This window comes from Pseudoliparis swirei, chromosome 2 (genome assembly GCF_029220125.1).
Source record: "Pseudoliparis swirei isolate HS2019 ecotype Mariana Trench chromosome 2, NWPU_hadal_v1, whole genome shotgun sequence".
Taxonomy (NCBI): Eukaryota; Metazoa; Chordata; class Actinopteri; order Perciformes; family Liparidae; genus Pseudoliparis; species Pseudoliparis swirei.
The window spans coordinates 3,347,106-3,370,552 of NC_079389.1; the positions used below are offsets into that span (position 1 = coordinate 3,347,106).

General features: G+C 45.8%; 1 protein-coding gene across 3 annotated transcripts in view; it reads right to left on the bottom strand.

Annotated features, from left to right (window-relative positions):
• Positions 1–23,447, bottom strand: part of nalcn (sodium leak channel, non-selective) — a 121,693-nt gene that overhangs the window by 84,241 nt on the left and 14,005 nt on the right. For all 3 annotated transcript variants that reach the window (XM_056423989.1, XM_056423997.1, XM_056424004.1), the window contains exons 8-13: positions 22,889–23,031; positions 22,176–22,280; positions 18,380–18,466; positions 4,618–4,749; positions 3,640–3,807; positions 657–848 (exon numbers count right to left, since the gene is read on the bottom strand). In XM_056423989.1, the coding sequence (XP_056279964.1) occupies positions 657–848; positions 3,640–3,807; positions 4,618–4,749; positions 18,380–18,466; positions 22,176–22,280; positions 22,889–23,031 (827 nt within the window). The remainder of the gene's footprint in view (positions 1–656; positions 849–3,639; positions 3,808–4,617; positions 4,750–18,379; positions 18,467–22,175; positions 22,281–22,888; positions 23,032–23,447) is intronic.

Genomic DNA, 23,447 nt, shown 5'->3' on the forward strand with positions numbered 1-23,447 from the left:
AGTGTAGGGCTCAATCAGAACAGAGTTGAATCTACCCGGCTCTTATTTGCGTGGGACAAAAACTACGGCGTTCGAAAAATCGGACGCCTCTCGCTGAATAACTGCTGGCTGAATCAAATAAGAAAAACTCGCGGACTGTCCGCGAACACAGAAACCCTCAGTCGAGTAACACTCGTACGATGTCGATTTGGGATTTGAAATCGAGTTTCTCACACAAAAAGCAACGCTTTGAATCTGGCTTTTTTTAAACAGATGTTCAGTTTCTTGGAAATAAGCTGAAACTAAACAAACAAATGCAGCATTTGAGTGTCTAAGGGAAGATGCTTGGACGTCGGATAGGCAGCAGGAAGCCGTGCAGAACACAACGGCAAGAGAGGGAATGACATCATCATACAGCGGTCCGCTTGCTGACCGACCAACAGGAACTTTTCTACAATAGTCAGACTATTGACTGTTGTTTTATACAAATAACCTTAATTTCACAGGAAACAACTCTATATAGAAAAGTCAATAAAACTACTTAGTTAGGTTTTGAAAAATATCGTATCGCAAGTGGGCTCTGATGTCAAAATGCATCTCAGAAATGAGCTGAACGGCGATCACCGAAGCCACGCCACGCGGGGGCCGCCCTCTCTCGCCGGCGGGGACTTCCTTACCCTGGGGAACGTGGTGAAGCGGTCCAGCTCCTCCACGAAGCAGAACATCTGCAGGCTGATGGCCGACATGACGATGAGGAGGCTGGCTGTGAACACCACCAGGCTGCCCAGCTTTTTACCCGGACCGAATATCTTGTACACAAAGTCCTCCAGAGCCGGGGAGATCTTGATCAGACGCACCACGCGCAGCACCTGAGGGGAGGAAGAGCAAAACGCTGTGAGGGCGGCGGCTCGATAGACACAGAGGGGATATCTTAAAGAACGTTTATCAGTGAATATCAGCGTTATGAAAAAGAAACGCAGTTACACATTTGATAAGAACAAAAAGCAGGGCATTGATGTAAAGCCCGGTGGTAACGGTCAGGGTTCACATGCTGACCAGTGGATTCCCAGGACTTTAAACCAAATTTACATGGCCAAACATTTAGTAAAATCTTGGTGTATACGTGAAAAAGTGAGAAAATGTCGTATGTAAACTAACAATGAGGATTCCAAAGCATACAGTATACTGTATAACATTAAATGACACAAATGAATGAGAGACAATAGTTTGAGTAAAAGAGTAAACATGTCTTCTCAGTTACGGTGCGTTCACTTTTTCACAAATTTGCGCTGCGAGTATGAGAGAGCATATGCCGGCTTATATTTTGAGCGTCGTATTAATTATTTAAAACTCGGCTTGAATTCAAAAAAATCAAAAAATTTCCAGGACTTTTTCTTCAACTTTTCGGATTTTTGTTTTTCCAGGACTTTTCCAGGCCTGGAAGTAACCATTTTACAAATGCCAGGACTTTTCCAGGTTTTCCATGACCGTACGAACCCTGAAAGGTGCAGTGATACGGTGCTCTGTATCACTGTTTACCGAAAGGTGAATGCATCCTGGTCTGGCTGTGATCTGGGATCCAGAAGAGAGGCTATTGATCGAGCTCTGCACTGATACCTCACGGCCAAAGATTTCTCCTCAGAATTCCTGCTCGAAGCCAAATGATTGGCTGCCTGCCATTCAATGGACGAGATAACGGAGACGGGGGGAGGCGGGTCTAAGAGGGGGATCCTGCAGCAATGATCACAGATCTGGTCGTTGACAGCCCGTGATGACCACTATCTACCGTATTTCGTAGGGCAGGTTCACGATGGATGTGAGGTGATCAACATGGGTGTGTCCAGACCACCAGAGAGAACTTCACCACATCTGGAATCTCAAAAGAGCGGTGTGCAATGAGACATTTTAGCCATGAACATCTAACAATTTAGTGGCATATCTGAAAAAAAACGGAAGAAATAAAATGGGACCGCTTTTGAGAAGGAACAAATAAATAAACATAACTCGAGTGCTCTCGCAGACGCCAGACGAACAATAAACATTCAAATCTCATCAGGACTAATTACTTTCGCGAAGGGTTACACAGTTGCGGCTCAGGGCCAGATGTGCGAGAAGGAAACGCGATAAATAAACAGAGTGTTGTGGCAAGTCGGTCGCGTATTGTTTCTCTCCGCCCACACAAAGGATTGTGCGCCCGCTGCAAATGACTGCCTCTAAACGACACTCGGAGAACGTCTCTCCAGCTGTGCGGCCCGTGTGTGCTTCTGGCTCCAGCCTCTTGCAAGACAAAGCAATGCTTAACATAAAATGTAATTGCACGGCGCGCCGCATTGTCCCCGTTACGGATATCCCATCCAGAACGCTTAAAACCCGTGTTGGCCAAATACCAACAACTGGAATCGGATCAGTGTGTTATCCCTGGGCCAGAATTGTCAAAATAATGATAAGAAGCCCCGCCTCTCCGGATGAATGCGTTGACTGAACTGTTAAAACTGCGCCGCTGTTGATCCGCTTCCGAACCCGCACAATGGAAGGGTTGATTTAAGACGTGTTCTGCCAAGAGGGCCGTTGGGTCCAGACAGAGGCAATCGGTGAGACTCGTCTAGGGCAGTGAAAACACCCGTTGGGTTGGCATGAGACAACAATTGGAAACAAGCATTGATCGTGTGGTTTAGTGTCGCGGTTCTCAACCTGTTTTCAGTGATTCTGTGGGGGGGGGGGGGGAAATTCCGTTGTTCTGAGTTTGTACTCATGGTTGATGCACTTATTGTTAGTCGCTTTGGATAAAAGGGTTATGACATGTAATGTAATGTAATGTTTTGTAATGTAATGTTATGTAGTGTAATGTAATGTAGTGTGATGTTATGTAATGTTACGTTTTGTAATGTAATGTTATATAGTGTAATGGTATGTGATGTAATGTAGTGTAATGTTATGTAACGTGTTGTAATGTGATGTTATGTAATGTAATGTAAAGTAATGTAATAGTATTTAATGTAATGTTATGTAATGTTATCTAGTGTTATGTAATGTAATGTTATGTAACGTGTTGCAATGTAATGTAATGTAAAGTAATGTAATAATATTTAATGTAATGTTATGTTATCTAGTCTAATGTAATGCGATGTAATATTATTTGATGTAATGTGATGGTATGTAATGTTATCTAGTGTAATGTGATGTAATGTATTGTAATGTAAAGGACCACCACAACTAGACACATCTCCCGGAGGACAAATGCATCACACATCTCCTCCTCTGACGGAATGATTGGGCTCAATTTTATGCAAAATATCACCACCGAAGAACAATCAGGGAATGACACTTCTTTTTTTTACTGAATATATCAAATGTTCCGACAAAAACGATGTTTCATGACCGGAAAAATCACTTCACCGGATCTCTGTGAGACACTTGTGGTGTCGGTGCATTTAAAGCACTTAGTGGAGAGGTTCTAGCACCGAATAGCGAGACGATTGATTCCTGCTCATTAATGCACGGCCACAGGAAAGAGAAGCCACTCAATGATTCACAGCTTCTGTTCCGCACTGCAATGTCATCTGAAGTGAGGATGATTCAGTTAGTATCTTTAGGATATGATTCATGTGTTCATACAGGCATTGGTGCATGTTCATCCTGTAAATATGTGTGTGTACATACCTGAAAGTAGGTGAACTGAGAGTGGTAGAGGTAGGGGTAGATGTGCAGCGTGGTGCCCACCACCAGCAGGGCCTCAAACTTGTGCAGGGAGGAGCTGATGTAGCCGGTGAAGCCCAGGCACCAGATCTTCAGAAGAGCCTCCAGGTCAAAGAGCACAGTGAAGGCCACCTGGGCGGATTGGAGGAAACGGCCATCAGCGGGATATAACTCACCCCTTAAAAAGACCACACACACACACACACACAAACACACACACACACACACACCTCCCTGCGCAACAACTCGAATTCTTGGAAACAATGTTATCGAGGAGGCATGCGAGAAGAAATAATGCTTTATAAAAAAAAGTAAGGCGTCGGTACAGGCAGGGGTGTTTGTAGGATTCAAAGAAAGGAGGGGCTTAGCCAAGGGAAGTGGCATGTTTGGGTATCCATTGTTTCCGATAGTTCAGACCTTGAGATAACCTCTTTGGCTGTAGCCCTGTCCGTCTTTGACGTCACTTGGCAGAGTGAGAAAACCAGCGCCGGGGCTGAAGCCGCCCCTAAAACAGGTCTAGCGACGCCCCTGGGGACAGTTTACATTCTTATTATAGACAGACGGGCACGATATTGACAGCAGGAGGAGTCATTTTGAAATCAATTTGAGATCATATTGGTGCACTCTAGGAGCGCTCAGCCGGTGGAACGCAGTGAAAAGGAGGCAATGAAATTGGCACCTCACCAATAAAGCATGCCTTCCTCCGTGTCATCGATGGCGGGATGATACGGGCGGAGAGAGTGAGGGGAGGGAATAGTGTGTCCCTTTTCTTATCTCCTCCATTCAGCTGTGTGTGTGTGTATGTGTGTGTGTGCGAGGGGGAGTAGGGAGGGAGGTGATCTTAAATCCCTATTAATTCCAGAGCATGACTTAACCACGGAGAGTTACAAAAAAAATGGGAATTGGAAATGAAAATAAAAAATAAAAAACCATATATCTCACCTCTGCCAGGTAAAACTCATCATAGTGCCTGCGGTAGTTCTCGCCTTTGTAGTGGTTGCTAGCGGCAACGATGACGTCCACGGCGACCATGCTCAAGATGAACATGTGGAACACGGAGGTCCGCATCAGTTGCTGGGGAAAAAGAGCAATCAATGTAAATGACACACGACGGGCGAGGAGGAGAGACGAAGAGGCGCGTGGGGGAAACGAACGGCCATTTTCGTTTAGCTTCACGTTGAGCTCGATCAAACTCGTTGTCGGGACGGATGTGAACACCGTGACGTCCCAGTTCAGCATCAACAGACGAATCATGAGTCTGATTTAGGGTCATAACTCAGGAGGAACACGGTGTCATGTACCACAGAACAAGAGTGAATGTGAAGGACAGTTAAGGAAGTGGGGGTGGTGAGACTTGTTCACTGCCATTCCATATGAATATATACTGTATACATATTTATATATATATATATAAATATATATTTATATATATTAATATGCATTATGTATAGATATATATATTAATATATATGTGTATATTTTATATACATATATATATATATTAATATGTATATATATTTGTATATATATATAGTTTATATATACAGTGTAGTGTCCAGCTGGCATCTAAAAAAATAAAGAACCCATGGCTGTGCTACAACATGTTGTTTTATTGTAGTTTGTGCACTCTGAAGATATATATAATAAATATATTTATATGTATATATATATTTATACATAAATATTTATATTCAAATATATATATATATATAAATATAAACACATACAGCCATTGGTTCTTTCTTGCTATTTTTTAAGATGCCAGCTATACACTACACCGTATATTACAAGGTGGTGAAACAGGCCGGCAGCTAAACGGCAGAAACATTCTGAGCAATCAGGAGCCTTTCATTGGTTGACGGCAGAAACAGCCACCCAGACGGCAGAATCAGTGTTGCATTCAGACAGCCGGGAGGCAAGAAAGCAAAGGGGCGAGAGATGTATGTTATTTCCCGCGGGGGACAGCAGGGGCATTGAACGCCTCCAACAACATCGCATCATGGAGACAATCGGGACCGAAAAGAATGAGGGGAAAACACCCCTCGCGTGCACACACACACACACTTCAGACAAAAACTCCTCACTTAGACAAACACGGTAACGTATGACAGATGTGACTGCAGCCTCGATCCGCATGTATGTGGCGTAATGAACAGCTTGCGAGTGGGCTGAATAGCTCACCCTAAAAAAAGACTTGCATGTGAGAAACGGGAAGGATGGAAAAGTGAAGAAGCCAAAAAAACAAAAGAAAAAAAAAGAAGGGAGGAAGACTTTAGCGCATTGCCAGAAAGATCAAGCTCTCCACGGGGGAAATGGGACTACTGCCACCCTCCCTCCGACACACACACACACACAGTGCAAACTCTTGAAACTCATGAAGGCTGATCAGAGGGGGGGGGGGGGGGGTCGTGATCTTGCTCACTATCTGTTATGCATTAACTTGTGTACACACACACTCACACACCTGACAGGTTGGACGCGGTAAAAACAGTTTGACATTTCCAGCAACCAGAACCCCCCCCCCCTGTGTGTGTGTGTGTGTGTGTGTGTCTTCTACTGTATCTATATGTGTGTAAGGGAAGGAGGGAGAGACGGAGGCAATCTGCCGGAGATCAAGTGGATGTCTGTGCGTATGAATTGGTTTTCTCAAGGTCGTGACTTTGGGAATCAAACAGAGAGTCTTGCTCATCCAGCTCTAACACAAAATCACTTTTTTAATCTTTCCCCCAAATGCATGTGTTTTTTTTGGCACCTAAACTCCACATGTGGCCTCAAGATGTCAAAAGTCAATTCGGCAGCATCCACCGTGGGACCAGATGTCTGAGCCTGTAAGTCTCTGAAATCCTCTCACTCGTGTTTGATGGGTTCCTTTTCGTTTGAGCTGCTGTTTTATCTCTAAAATATGACCCAGTACATTCTGCAAAGAATACAGCATGGACTCTCTGCTGGAACGCAGCAGAGTGTGTGTGAGGGAAATGATGCACGCGTTTCAAGTGTAAATTGGTATTTAACGCTTTGTGTGCGTTCCCGCTGTCAGATTCAAAACAAAAACAACAAAGAAGAAATAAACACCTGCTTTTTCGTCAAGCATTCGGACTTTGTGTTTGTTTGTTTGTTTTGTTTTTAAAAATCACCCAATTTAATGCCCCGACATGTTAGACAGTTCAGCAAAACCTTCACTTTCTAAAGGTCGTCTGCTCAGTGAGACGTCAACCGCAACCTCACGGAAGAGGAGAGGCGGTCCTGACATATTCCACTGGCAATAGGCATAACTATCATCTGGAGGATTATCTAGAAATATATCTCTATGTATATATATATATATAGATAGATATAGATGGATATATATGTGTGTGTGTTTATATCTATATCTAGTATATACATATATAAATGTATATATACACATATGTATAGACATATATGTGTATATATGCACACACGTATATGCATATGTATATATATACACATATATATAGACATGTATGTATATATACACATGTGTGTATATATACACATATATATGTGTGTATATATATGTATATACATACATATATATATACACACTGCATATGTGTATATATATATATACATATATACAGTATATACATATATATATGTATATATGGCGCGGCTGTGTCCAGACACCATCGTGGTAGCTCCGCGGAGATTGTGCGCTCTTTTAGTTTTTGTGTTTATTTTTAATATTTTCTTTGCCACAAACACATCGGCACTAACAGCATACGAACGCAGCACACTTTTGGACATAAACTTTTGCGCAAAACAAGGGTTTTTGTCCACTTTTTCCATCGATCCAGCGTGGCCGGCAGAGATCGTACGAGCGAACCACAACAACAACAGTGGAGCCGCTACTACGGGGAGACGACGAAAACATCGAGGGAAACGGAGCGGAATTCGGAACAGACTGAGAGTTCAAGCCCACCGTCCACCTCTGCCCAGCATCCTTCTTGCTAACGCCCAGTCTCTGGAAAATAAGCTGGATGATGTTAGGCAAGGATCAGATTCCAACGGGACATGAGGGACTGTAACATCTTTTGTCTGACGGAAACATGGCTGACCCGCTGGTGCCGGATCGAGTCATATGCCCAACCGAGTCCTTCTCTGTTTTCCGTGCAGACAGAACGGAAGAGTCTGGTAAATCTAAGGGTGAGGGGTTTGCTTCATGACTAACAACAAGTGGTGCAACCCCAAGGACATTAAGACTCTTTCTCGTTCCTGCTCCGAACCTGGAACATCTGACGATCTCATGCCGCCCATTCTACCTTCCCGGGAGTTCAGCTCGGTCATCACCACAGCCGTCACATACCACCACAAGCGGACACCGACGTAGCACTATCGGACCTACATGATGTGTTATGTCGGCATCAGAACAAGTATCCCGACGCGGCTGTGGTGGTGTCTGGGGACTTTAATAGGGCAAACCTAAAAAAAGTCATGCCGAACTTTCACCAGCACATTACGTGTGCTACCAGAGGGAAAAGAACGTTGGACCACTGCTATACGCCATTCAAGAGAGGCTACAAGGCTGTCTCTCTCCCTCCGTTCGGCAAATCGGACCATGCCGCCATTTTCCTGCTACCGGAGTACCAACAAAGGATAGCACGGGAAGCGGTAGTGACGAGGGACGTAAAGCGGTGGTCTGACCAATCAGAGGCTGAGCTACAGGACGCTCTGCGTGTCGTCGACTGGGACATGATCCAATCCAGTTCCAGTGACGTCAGCGAGTTTGCGGACGTAGCAATGAGCCTCATAGCAACGCTAGCAGACACCATCGTCCCCACGGTAAAAGTTAGGGTCTTTCCTAACCAAAAGCCGTGGGTTGATAGATCCATCCGTGAAGCTGTGAACGCCGCATTGCTGCCTATAACTCCGGTCTTGTATCCGGCAACATGGACGAGTACAAGGCAGCGGTCTATGGACTGAGGAGGGCGGTGAAGGAGGCCAAGAGGAGGTACCGAGACAGAGTGGAATCACAGATGGAGCAGCGCGACACCAGGCGCCTATGGCAGGGGCTACGGACTATCACAGACTACCAGAGCAGACCCCGCGCAATGGTGAGTGCCGACGCATCCCTAGCGGACGACCTGAACTCATTTTATGCACGGTTTGAGGCTAGCAACAACAGCGCTAGCTCGCCGCTAACAACAACACCGTTAGCGTAGCCGAGGTGAGTTCTACCGCTGGGGATGAACACACACTCTCTGTGACCGAGCACAGTGTGAGGAGGGCTCTGTTGAGGGTGAACACCAGGAAAGCTGCAGGTCCAGATGGCATATCTGGGCGAGTACTGAAGACCTGTGCTAACCAGCTAGCTCCAGTGTTCACCACAATATTCAACCTCTCCCTGGCTGAGTCCGTGGTCCCCACCTGCTTCAAGAGATCCACTATTGTCCCTGTGCCCAAGAATGCTTCTCCAGCATGTATGAATGACTACCGACCGGTGGCCCTCACCTCGGTGGTCATGAAATGCTTTGAGAGGCTGATAAAGGACTACATCTGCGCCTTCCTCCCTTCCTCCATGGACCCGCTGCAGTTTGCTTATCGCCCAAACAGATCCACAGATGATGCTGTCTCCCAGGTACTGCACACCACACTCTCTCATCTGGACAGCCAGAGGGGGGGCTATGTGAGACTGCTGTTCATTGATTATAGTTCAGCTTTCAACACCATAGTCCCCTCCAGACTGGCCGGCAAGCTGATTGAGCTGGGACTGAACACTGTGTGCTTGGATCCTGGACTTCCTGACCGCCAGGCCACAGGTGGTCAGGGTGGGCAGACACACCTCCAACCCCCTCACCCTGAACACAGGATCCCCCCAGGGTTGCGTCCTCAGCCCCTGCTGTACACCCTGTACACACATGACTGTGTGGCCAGGTTCAGCTCCAACACCATCATCAAGTTTATGGATGACACAGTGGTGGTGGGCCTGATCTCCGACAACGACGAGAAGGCCTACCTGGAGGAAGTTGCTGATCTGTCACTCTGGTGCCAGGACAACAGCCTCCTCATGAATGTCACCAAAACTAAGGAGCTGATTGTGGACTTTAGGAGGGTACAACAACAGAGGACGTACTCACCACTGGGGATTAACGGGACTACTGTGGAGAGGGTGAGCGGGTATAAATACCTGGGAGTCCACATCACCGAGGATCTGACATGGTCAACGAACACAGACACTCTGGTGAGAAAGGCAAGGCAGCGCCTCTACCACCTCAGGCAGCTGAGGAAATTTAAAGTTTCCCAGAGGATCCTTCAGTCCTTCTACTCTGGAGCTGTAGAGAGCGTCCTGACAGGAAGCATCACAGCCTGGTTTGGCAACTGCTCCGCTCAGGACAGGAAGGCTCTGCAGAGAGTAGTGCATTCGGCTGAACGCACTATTGGAACTACACTCCCCACCCTGCAGGACTTGTACACCAGGAGGTGCAGAACCAGAGCCGGCAGGATCATGAAGGATCCTCACCACCCCAACAACAGACTGTTTCAGCTGCTGCGGTCAGGCAGGCGCCTCCGTAGTCACGCTGCAAGAACAGAGAGACTGAGACGGAGTTTCTTTCCTCAGGCCATCAGGACTGTGAACTCCGACCTCACCAGGACCCCCACATAGACCCACACAACTGCCCCTCTTAGGCACACACACACACACACTTAGTGTAAATATTGTACTGTAAATATTGTGTTGTTTTTTATTGTAAATAGTGTGTACTTGTTGCCCTTGCACATTCCTGCTGAGCATTGCCACTTTCATTTCACTGCACACCCTGTGTGTGTATGTGACAAATAAAACATCTTGAATCTTGAATCTATATATACATACATATATACACACATATGTGTATAAACTGTATATATACACATATATATGTGTGTATATATACACATATATATACATATATATGTGTATATGTATACACACATATACATATATATATATAAATATATATATTTACAGCGCTCAAGAGGAAACAGAGGGCTTCTGGGCCTCGCTGGTGTTTTTCGTTGGCGGTAAATGATCACGTGGATCTGTCGAGGCTCTTTTCCACTTTCCCACCTCGTGGGAGAGAAGCAGAGCAGCTATGTTTGTTTGAGTATCCTGTCAAACGCGTGAGCACTGCACAGCTAACATGTGGCTCATCCTGTCATCTGACTTCTGGACGAACAGAGAGTGGGGGGGGGGGGGGGGGGTTGAGATCCTGCTGGGTGGAGGATCTGGGGAAAGTGGGAGCCCCTTTGGCTCGTTACAGGCCAGAAGCCAGCGGGCTGACTCATGTCTCTGGCTGGGCAGAAAATAACCCGGCTCTTACAGTTTTTCTCCATTGCTTTGGCTCAATTCTTGAAACAGAAATTACATTCTCAAAGCTCTTAGTGCATTTGGTAAAATAGCATATATGGTTCAGCGCAACTACATAGATCACCTTCAAAAGGTCATATCTCACCCAAAACAGCTCAAGCTTCAAACCCAAATCATTTTCTCATAAAAATAGTCATTGCCCCCAAAATGAAAAGTCCCTTCGTCATTGTTTAAACACTGCGGGTCAAAATGTTTAGATGTTTTGTCAGTATGGCAGTGGACCATATAAATATCCCTCATGTGCACATTTCAATCTTGGCTTAGTCCTTTGACACTGAATGGTTACTGTAGGAGATGTTTTCTTTCCAGAATACTATGTGTATCAAACAGAACAAAGATTCATTCAAGAGGAGCCAACAAGGTTTCACATCACATGCTGTGTTGCACTTATCCTGGCATGGAAATTGTTACAGTAATTGCAAAACAGAAACAGAAAATGTGTACAGCAAAAAATAGTGTCAAACAAAAAGCACATAAAAAATAAAATTAAGTATAGCCTACACTACTGTAACAAAACATACAGTAGGAAAGTAAAGCAAAGCTGGAGTTCAAAGCTGGAGTTCATCCTCACTCTCCTGCTCATCCTCGCGCTCACGTCTGTCTGGCCACAGATTTACGTCAACATCGCATCTGATGTTCTCACTTGCTTGGGGGAAGAATCGCAGTGCATGCCTCAACCATCCCCTGCACCGATCTGCTGTGACATCGGCACAAGCAGCATCCATTGCCTGGAGAAGGGACCTCTGGTTTAGAGCCCGATGCTCATACACCCTCCACCACCACGCACCCTTGCTCCTCTTCTTCTTCCTCCTCTTCCTCGAACAGGCAGTTGCCCTTGTTCGTTTACCTGGCCAGGTGCTTCCATGTTCATACTGTAAACTCTACTGAACTTTGTCAAGCCCTAGATATTTGATGGAAGCATTTATACTCCTGGTCAGCTAACTAAAATGACTGTGTGATTGGTGATCGGATGTGAGAAACTCCCCCTTGATTAGTAAAGTTCTAGTTGCACCTGAAAATGAAGCCGATGATCCAAGAGATCCATATTACAGAATATACCATGATGTTTTTCATGGTATTATGTGCCTGAACGATTTTGACAGTGGAGTGAACTATTGTGCAGGTGATGATGTACACAAGGAAATGATGCCAAGATGTTTTGCAGAGAACAACCACTTGACTGAGAAGCAACAGTCGGTTTAGACCAGCAAGGTGTATTCAATTGGTAAGTGGGCAAACTGAAGGCAATTGTACTTGTCATTTGCAAGGAGTTTCTAAAACAATTGCAATTTGATTAAAGGAATGAGAAATTCAAATCTGTTGTGAACAAGTGCCCAGTGGTTTGGAGGTTTGCACGAGTTGTTTTGAGAATGTCATTTCTGTTTCAAGAATTGAGCCAAAGCAATGGAGAAAAACTGTCATAAAACATGATGTCTGCGCCCTGCAACTCTTATGCAACATCTGCAGTGCTCCGCCACCTCTGCGTCCGTTTCCTGTCTGGCTCACTCCTCGCGGAGGTTTTGGCTTCATTTCCTTTCGGATGAACGGTCGGATGTAGGCGTCGTGTTACGGTCTGAGAGTGTTGATCCCACGGGGCTGGTCACATCTCTCTCAGGTATATTTGTTTCCTGTCATACATGTACGTCCACCCCACGATGCCCCGATACACATTCACCGCACACAACAATATTCTCACTGTGATTACTCTCCTTCTCTTTTCCCTCCAGACAATGTTCCTCCTCTACGAGTCTCCCACGCAGAGAAAAACTGACCTTTACCTCAGCGTTTTGGGCATGTGTGTGTGTGTAGGAACTAGCATGATACAAGAGGTGTCATCGGGAAGACCCAGAGGGTAAAGGTCGGTGGCAGGGGGGGGAAGGGAAATGAATCGGTAACCTTCTGGTTCCCGGAGAGGTAAAACAAGGTGACCCTCTACTCTGTATTTCGCTCTGTGGGTCAGGGCCTGATCGGGGCAGTGAGTTGCTCCACTGCTCGTTGCCAAAGAGGCTCAATCCATTTCCTTCTGTTGGCTGTATTACCGACTATACTACGGTAGCAGTGTTTAGTCCTTTCACTGTTGGCAGCAGTGCTGCGGGTACATCTCGTGAGCACCAATAGCCTCACTACTGCACATAGATATGAAATACATATGGAACAGTACCATCCGTACTCACGGATGCTAAAAAAAGAAGAAGAGAATATATAGAAATTGAGCTACAAAAGCATCACAACAACTGTGGTTTATACTGACGATTAGGTCTGCTGTGGATAATCCCATCCTGAAGCACGTTAGACTGTCACAGTGGGAGGTGGAGGCTCCGTGTGTTGAGGGCGGTTTCGGTTTGTAATAAATTTGTAATTAAAATTACAATATGACAGCCACGGATCGACCTGCTGGCGGCCGAGAGACGCCCCGACTCCGGCACATAGAAGGCGGAGCGGCTGGATGCAGGTTGGGGCCGACGCTCAGTGTGTAGAGAGCGGCCCACCCGCCGGCCCTGGAAACATTTGAATCATTCGACGGCCAATTTCCTCTGGAGCCGGCAGAGCAGAACAGAAACTCACAGCCCAGTTACTCGGCACTGGCAGATGGCCCCTGTGCGCTCCCTTCTGATGCGGCTGGGAAAGCAGTGAAATAAGGTGTTTGGCGAGGCTCATGGGAGAAAAAGAGCAGAGGGTGGATGTCCATAACTTGTTGGAAATGAAAGTGATATGAAGGTCTTTTCCTCCTACTCCGTTAATTAAACCGTGGAAGAACAGAAAGGAATATAAAGAAATGCTGTGTACTATGCTAAAATACATATGTAAGTGTACTATGTATATAAATATATATATATACATACACACACAGGTATATATATATATATGTGTAATTATATATATGTGTATTTATATATATATAAACATGTATATATATATATATATATTTTTTTTATATATATGTGTGTATTTTTATATATGGATATACCCACACACACACACACACATACGCACGCACGCAAATCCATGGTCTGACTAGTGAAGCTAATGAGGCCCCTAATTGTAATTCTTTCTCACCGCCAACAGGGGGCGACTCCTCCGGTTGCAAAAGGTCTGGTTTAGAAGTCTATATAAATGGCTCTACTTCTCTCTTGATTTATTCCTTCAGTAAACATTGTAAACATTCTATATGTCTCAATCTCTCGTTTCAAGTCTTCTTCAATGATGTTCATTTAGTAAATTATGGTCCATTTAGAGTCGAATAAACAGAGCAAAGTGAGCTTAAGGGCGGAGCTACCACAAGGTTGACTGGCGTCGTCTTTCCGTCGTCTACATTAAGCCTCTCTGCTCGGCAGCCCGGTCCACCCTCTGAAGAGGCCTCTGTGGTTTCCTTGGAACAGCCGGGTTACAGAAAAAAATCGAATCAAATTTCTCCCGAGTACTTTGAAGGATGGCTTGAGACGCCGTGAATTGCCGTCAGTGCACGACAACCGAACACAACGGATTGACTTCAGACATTAAGCGCGGCACGACGCATGTCAAACTCCTTCAGTGCTATTCAAACGTTCACGCCACTTGATTATTATTTGCCTCGCTACGTTTGACACGTTGAAAGCTCGGGGAGGCAAGAACTGGAGGAACAACAAAAGTGCTCCAATATCAAGATTTAAGAGTCAAAACATTCATCGTCTGTCAACTTCAAAAAAAGGTGTCTGTGAAACACTTTGAATAGTTGTGTGGATTCCAATCACTTGCAATGGTTTAAACATGCAGGGGAACTTTATTGCAGCACAATCTGGTCTCTGCCGCCCATCCGTCTGTCCATTCTGTTCCAAACACTCAACACACTCCTCGTGTGTGTAGGGCAGTGCATAGAGCTGCTCCTGCTCGCAGGGAACCATCGTAATCAAACACAAGGACACACATTGTTTAATCCTCGCAATTCATTGTAATTGCGATGAATGCAATGTTCAGTTTACCTCGGCAAAAGTTCAAGCCTCTAGAGACGAGGGTTGGGTAAAAAAGAGAGACGGTCCGCCTGAAAATGTGGAGCCCGATGATGACAACAGTAGTACCGTAACTCAGATTAGTACCGTAAACGTTGGTTGCAAGTGTTGCATTTATAAAAGTAGGCCAACAAATAATAAATTAGCCATTTTAACCATGTTTAAGCTAGCTCGTAGCTCATAGCTCGCGCTAGCTTGTAGCTCATAGCTCGTAGCTCATAGCTCGCAGCTCATAGCTCACGCTAGCTCGTAGCTCATAGCTCGCACTAGCTCGTAGCTCATAGCTCACGCTAGCTCGTAGCTCATAGCTTGTAGCTCGCACTAGCTCTTAGCTCATGCTAGCCCGTAGCTCATAGCTTGTAGCTCGTAGCTCGCACTAGTTCGTAGCTCGTACATCGTAGCACGCACTAGCTCGTAGCTTGCACTAGCTCATAGCTCGTACATTGTAGCTCGTAGCTCATAGCTCGCACTAGCTCTTAGCTCATGCTAGCTCGTGGCTCATAGCTTGTAGCTCGTAGCTCGCACTAGTTCGTAGCTCGTACATCGTAGCACGCACTAGCTCGTAGCTCGTAGCTTGCACTAGCTCATAGCTCGTACATCGTAGCTCGCGCTAGCTCGTAGCTCATAGCTTGTAGCACGCACTAGCTCGTAGCTCATACATCGTAGCTCGTAGCACGCACTAAAACGGATACCAGACTGTCACGCTCGTAGCTCGCGCTAGCTACGAGCTACGATGTACGAGCTACGAGCGCGACAGTCTGGTAGCCGGCTTTGACAGGGAATATGGCCGAAGAGGTTTTTAATGTCCTCATTGTCAATCGTTGTTTCGTGCTTTTTTTTTTAAGTATCAGTAGGGCGGCTTTAGCTCAGTGGGGTAAGAGGGCCGTCCTTCAACCGCAAGGTCGTGGGTTCGATCCCCGCTCTCCCCATTAGCTGCAAGTCGAAGTGTCCTTGAGCAAGGCACTGAACCCCCAGTTGCTTCCCGGGCGCTTCACCGCAGCCCACTGCTCCTTAAAAACTAAGGATGGGTTAAATGCAGAGAACTAATTTCCCCTTGGGGATTAATAAAAGTGTATATTTAGATTTTATTTAGATTTATTTAGGCATCGTTTAGGCACCGGTATCGTTTTAAAAGTACCGGTTTAGCACCGGCATCGGGAAAAAACGCCAAACGATACCCATCCCTACGAGAGACGCTCGAGAGGCTTTCATGCTGGGACTAAACAGAGGCTACGATGCAGGCCATCACCTGCAGGAACATATCCACCAGCCAAGGAAGGGGAGCGTTGGGTTTCAAAGAGGGGCTCCGGTTGTCGAGCAGCAGCGCGTGGAAGACAACGCGACGTGCGTCATTTATCCAAAGGCCTCGTGCGTCTTCCTCCAGATGATCACTCTGCTTTCTCCCCGGAGTCCTTTTGACTTCACAACATAGATCCTATCTGCCTGATGGATCGTGGAGGTCTCCATCGTGGAATATGCCTACTATGAACTATTCATACACTCTGTCATATTCATTGAATGTATTTAAACTCCAAATCTGTCCTTCTGGTCACATGACATCTATTACATCTGTCCATCCTGGAGAGGGATCCTCCTCTGTTGCTCTCCTGAAGGTTTCTTCCCTTTTTTCCCCCTGAAGGGTTATTTGGGAGTTTTTCCTGATCCGATGTGAGGTTTTGGGGCAGGGATGTCTATGTGTACAGATTGTAAAGCACTCCGAGACAAATTAGTAATTTGTGAAATTGGGCTATACAAATAAACTGAATTGAATCATACATCAAGGGAACCTCCATTGACGTCGGTATTGATTCGCGTTGTGGGCGATGAAGAATAGCAGCCAGATTAACAAATGAATAGATTATCTACATCATTAATGCATCAGGAGAGAAAATCAGGAGGTAATTATTCATCCTTATAGATTTCTGGCATCACTGCTACGAAAGTGTCTCTGTGCTCGACTACGAGGTCTACAGAGCCGCCCCCCCCCCCCCCCCCCCCCTATACAAAGACCTCTTCTTTTCATTTGCATGCCTCTCTCCACCTCTGTGACCTTGCATCGCAGGCAGACATTACCATAAATTGTAGTGGACACAATGAAATATGCTCTCCTGGTAATAATATGAAGACCGAATGATACGATCATTTAGGTCTCTCTACATTTCTCTCTTCTCTGCAGGTGCTTTTTATGCATCAGGCTCTTTTTGACAGGAGAGCATCCATCACAGGTTCTGGACCGTGGCTCCGTAGCCCAAACTCCATGTGATGAGGCGTGAGTGGCTCTGCTCTCTGACCGGCTGAAACGTAACTCAATCCGTCCTTAAGTTACGACCAGGAACTCTATGAAGTGAATTTTCTTAGGTCCCCTGTGGACGAAAGCGGTAGTGTTCCCGAGCGCCAGACTCCCCTTAGAAAACCTCTCACTTAACTGGAACAAAGGATCTGACAGTCTGGCTTGGGCTTGTGGAAAGCAGCAGTCTCGTCGACGGGGAAGCTTTGACTTCTTGATGCTCCTTTGACGGCCCGGTGACTCCCTCTGTCAATCCGTTAATAGTTTCATCTTTTGGCCTTTGGGTGCTTCCTGGAATGGAGCACGGAGCTCAGAAGGAAGTCAGCCGTGTTTATCCCCCCGGTTATCGAGATCTTCCCTCCGACTGATGATGCGGCCCTGGGGGTGCGTGCTGCTATACTGCATATTTCTTCATTTTTCTCATTTCTTCCCTTCTTCTCTACTCCCCTTCGCTTCGTTTTGTTCGAGAACAGCGTTTTCACCACGAGGGGTTAGTCGACAGCTCTCCTCTCCGTCTCACAGCCCGTACACGCCGCCGGCAGGATCTCCCAGCGAGGTGCCCAGCCTTTGTTCACAACGTACCGCCATCAGCAAGCGGGCCAGCTGCGAGCAGCGCCCCGCTGCTTTCAGCTTATCTTTAAAGCCCAACCATCTGGATCACACCGGCCGCGAGGCGGCGGCGGCTGCATCCATCGCGTACACGCCAAGTAAAAGACGGATCTGTTGCCGGAGCGACATCATTAGCGGAGCTGAACACATCAAACACGAGCCGCCGCTCAATTAAAACGCCATCACTCAACCACTGAAGGCACGGACGAACGTGGAAGACGGTGAGGCGATGCGGCACGCCGACGGCTGAGGTCCGCTCTCAATGCGAAGCGTTTCACCTTCAAGAGAGACGTTTAAATCATAGAAACTTCAGCACACACACAAAGTCAGATTTTAGAGTTCATGCGAGTTTAAAATCCTGTAGTTTTTCGGCGAGTCCATGAAAGCGTGTGTGAATGTCTCGACGCCGGCAGCAGCGGCAGCAGCAGCAGAATGTTAATCGTGCGGAGTGTTTACCTGGAGGCAGGCGGGCGCCTGGCCATGTGGTTTGTTGACGTCCACAGCTACGAGCTGCCACCCCCCGGCGGAGTCTTCGTGGAATGTCTGCGGCACAAGGACAGCAGCGCATGAGGGGCAGAAACATACACATCGAGCCCCTTTGGCTACATCTTCAGAAAACATCTGTGGTCACCAACAAAAAAATACACACACGCCAACACGCACACGCAGCATGACAGAGCGACAACAGACAGGATGGAGGCCTCAACCAAAAACAAACCAGGATCACGGCGGAGACTGTTAGACTCACAAGAGAGCCGGCTCCCTCGCCTTCATCATCCTCCTTGAAGATGAACTCAACATCTTAGCAATAAGCAGTCATGACAACTGAAAAGCAAAAGCTGCGTCATTCACCTCATGCGCTGTTCACTTTCAGTTAATTGTCTAACTTTTGCCATCGGGACTAAACCAAGGCATTTGGTTCTCGCCTTAAACGCCATCTCACTTCATTTTAAATGTAATTATTATTGATATACAGCCTGGTGGCACAGTACACTAGAGGAAAGATATTTAAATTAAATTGTATATACATACCTTGATGTTCGTGATATTATTTTTCTTAGTTATCAGTTCTTCACATTTGCCTTTATTATTATTTTTATTATGTTGCTTTTCTTTGTTTTCTTTTTCTTTTTCCTGTTCTGGGGTTTTGTTGTTGCTTGTACGACATTTTATGTTTTGATCCATATGTGTGTGTACTGTCTGTGTGCCTGTAGTAGTTGGGAGGGGCGGGGTTAAAGGGTTCGGGGAGGGGCCGTCCAACTCCTCATCTCAGAGCCTACAGACCTCGGTCTTTGGACTGTCCTCCATTCGTACGTTTTTTTTTTGTCAATGCCTGTCACTATGTACACGTTATGTATGTACCTATGGAAATAAATTACTTACTTACTTACTTCTCAGCCGTCTGACACAATGAGAATAGGTCTCAGTGACGGCGGTGCCATGAGCTGAACGCTGACGTCGGCACACCAACGCGCTCAAAAGGACCCCACGTCCAGCGTGTTAACATGTCGACATTGCCATAATGTATAGCTTTTATCATTTTGCATTTAGCTCCACATGGAAAAGAGAATATAATCTACAACCGGGATGCCAAGCTTCAGACGAACCAAATTAGACTTCGATGTAATTCAAGTTCAGCCCTTAATTACAACCCCACTTGTGAAAATATGGTGATCCTGTGGAACAAAAGTGGATTCATCCATTGCTATTGCATCCACAGATTACAGCCTAATCGCTATTAAAAGACCCAATAATCTGGTGAGAGTAGAGCAAAATCAAGATTGTGGCATGGGCTCCACCCGCCCTCCTCTCTCAGGAGCATGGGGAAGGGAGCGTCTCGTTTCTCCGTGATTGACAGTTAAGTGTTGTGCCACAGCTAATTAGTCCCCCCCCCCCCTCCTCCCCTCTAAAATAAGGATGACGATGCGATTACAATTAATTTGGATAATGAAAAAAAAAGGCTTCATTGTTTTCAAGGTCGTGGCGGTATAAACACGCCGGTGGCACCAAGCCTGTTTGTCGTCACGATCAACAGAACAGAGGTTCTAGTGTCGTGACTTTCCAAGTTGTATAATTTTTAATAAACAACAGTATTGAAAACAGTTCACTGCTTGTCAGGCCAAATTTATTATTGTTTTTTCATTAATTTTTTTGTTGATCGTTTCAAAAGGGATCAAATCCAACAATTAGATTGGTCTAATTTTAAATCTACCCACAATATTCATTATTTATTGTAACGTTTTAATTCGCTGCTGCCCCAACACCTCATGTAGTGTTCTACATTTTGTCAATTCCACTCGGATCGTCTGCCTCTTCATCTTCAGTTTTCGCTTGTAACGTAATCATAAAGCCTACACCTTTTACCTTCTTACAAAACCATTTCTCCCACTCTCTTGATTTCTCCTGCTTCAAACCCACCTCCCAACCCTCATATTAGACCGCTGTAACCGTGGAGGCGCCAATCAAGTGCCTGTTGCATCACGAAAGACCATAAATAAGCATTAATCAGGACCTTAATACGTCCTTGCATGTATTTTCAGGCCATAAAGTCTGTCAGTATTTCCTATTATCTCTCTCTCGTCTATATTCATCTATGGCCTGATCTCAAGTACTTCGCTTTTCAACCAAATCAGACGTCAAGAGAAATGTCTTTCATAGTATTCGTCATAAGTCTCTTGCGTAAACTCGCGTAGTGGTTCATGTTGATTTCGTAACATTTGCAATCTTAGCCATCTTGTTGTCACAAACTATTTGGGAGTGGCTTTTTTTCTGTTTTAATTAAACAGCAAAAGAGGAGAGGCGGCAGGAAATGAGGGAGAAAGGTGCAACAAAGACCTCCGGTTTGATTAAAACCAGGTATATTGGGGGCGGCTTTAGCTCAGTGGGGTAAGAGGGCCGTCCTGCAACCGCAAGGTTGTGGGTTTGATCCCCGCTCTCCCCATTAGTTGCAAGTCAAAGTGTCCTTGAGCAAGGCACTGAACCCCCAGTTGCTTCCCGGGCGCTTCACCGCAGCCCACTGTTCCTTAATAACTAAGGATGGGTTAAATGCAGAGAACTAATTTCCCCTTGGGGATTAATAAAGTGTATATTCTATATTCTATATTGTGGCTCACGGTATTTAAAATGATTCAGACAAACGAATGCAAAGTCTTTAAGTCACTAAATCTCCACTGATACAAAAGTGAATTATATTACCTTTTTTTCCCCCTGAAGGGTTATTTGGGAGTTTTTCCTGATCCGATGTGAGGTTTTGGGACAGGGATGTCTATGTGTACAGATTGTAAAGCCCTCCGAGACTAATTTGTAATTTGTGAAATTGGGCTATACAAATAAACTGAATTGAATTGAATTAGGCTGCATGAGGCTATACAAGGTAGCCCAGATTGTTCTTGTCCGCAGCCATAGCATGTCCTGGGTCTTGCCCAGAATACCTCCAAAGGGTTGTATCTCGGAAGCGCCCTGAACAGATGCCCAAAACGACCAAAGAGGGTTTTTACCGCCAAGGAGAAGCGATTCTTCTCCAAGCTCTTTTCGGACGCCCAACCTCCCTACCAAGGCCCTCGGGGGACACAAGACAGAAACCAATTCCAGCCACTTGGATTCACTCACCCTCCCAAACTCGGCCTTTGGAACTTACACTGGTTGGTAAATTAAGAGCTTACCCTTCAGGTCTCAGGTCGCCCCTTCCCACGACAGCCCGGTAAACTTTGTGCTTCAGCTTTTTTCGTATCTTACCCTCATTTCATACCAAAACCCTGTGGTACTCCTTCACCCATGTAAGTAACTTGCTTCCAAAAAATAAGGGGCAATCTACCATTTACAGACAGACCACCACGGGCCTCAGGCTTGGAGGTGCCAACTCTCCATTCCAACCATTTCAGACTAAGCAGGTGCTAATGTTCTGATGATGCCAGCTGGATTTACAGATGCGATCCGCCCGCTAGCACCAAAACAGACGTGCGTCGCGCCCTTCGGCTGCCAATTCTAACGGCAGTGGAGGCGTTTATTGATGACTGTGCACTCCCGTAACCCTGAGGAAAACCATTCCTGTCGAAATGCGTTTGGGCTCATTCCTTTTGATTCTTGAATTCATGCAACTTTGATGAGCTGAACTCAGATGAATGGACAGTTACTTTTTTTCCCCCCGCACTTCGTCCCAAGATGCCACTTTAAAAGAAAGCCGTAGGTGACGGAAATGTTTATGTTCAGGTCGGATTGAGGAGCCACATGAAGTCAAGCATGACAGTTGTACCTGTGATGAAGTGGTGGAGGTGGTACTGCTCCTTGAACCCCACATCTGCTGAAATTGCACTCTTATCTCGGCAAATGTCTCGATGATGACTGCAATGAACACGTTCTGTGAAGGGGAGACACGGAGAGGGAGTGAAACCGAGGCAGAGAGAGAGGAAGCGGCGGTTTGTGGCGATTAAAAATAAAGTGGCAAAAGGGCAAGTCCGTCTCTTGACTTCCCTTAACTATCCGTGGTGGTATATTCCATCTCTCATTAGCCAGAGAACATTCTACTAACGGGGGGAAAGGGTTGGGTCCGCAGGTGAAAGATTAGGTTATGTCAATTAACCGAAACTTTAAGGCGTTCGGCTCTCACACGCTGCCGTGACACGGGAGCCGAAAGCATTGTGAAAAGTGCAGGTAGTAGATAGACAGGTAGGTAGATATATAGATAGATAGATGGATAGATAGGAAGATAGATAGACAGGAAGATAGATAGGTAGGTATGTAAATATGTAGGTAGATAGATAGTAGGTAAGTGATAGGTAGGTGATAGATAGGTAGTAGGTAGGTAGATGGATGGATGGATAGATAGGTAGTAGGTAGGTGATAGGTAGATAGATATAGACAGATAGATAGAAAGGTAGATAGATAGATGGATAGACAGATGGATAGATAAATAGATAGACAGATGGATAGATAGATAGATAGATAGATAGATAGACAGGCTCTAACCTTGACAAGCCATGCCAAGAAGAAAATGAGAGTTATGAAGTAGAAGTAGGAGCGCCAGCGAGGGAAACTGTCGATGGCTCTGTACATGAGGAACACCCAACCCTCCTGTGACGCCGCCTCGTACACGGTAAAGATGCTCGTACCTGAAACAAAGACAGACAGAGGAGGCGGAGAGGTACACAGTCGGATGACAAGCAGAGATCCGTAGTGAAACATGCGTCAGTGTCGGCCTTTTGGCTCAACACGGTGATGTCTATGCGCCAATGTGTCTGGTGGCTTTGAGCGCGCTTATTTTTTTACGTTAATGATTTTAATAATTGTTCAAATCCCTGTTGGTTGTATTTATTATATATTCACTTAAAAATGCGTCATGCAGCAAAACGAAAAGTAGCGCGTCCACCCAGGTGTCAAGTTTCAAGCTGCAGTCCATAAATACCCGTGACTACTGCAGAGTCTCAGGATTAAATGCTGATTGTAACATTTCCAGCTGTTAGTGGTTGTTATTGTTTTGTTTTTTTGTCTTGATGAACAATGTATTCCGTCTGCATGGTTGTGAATA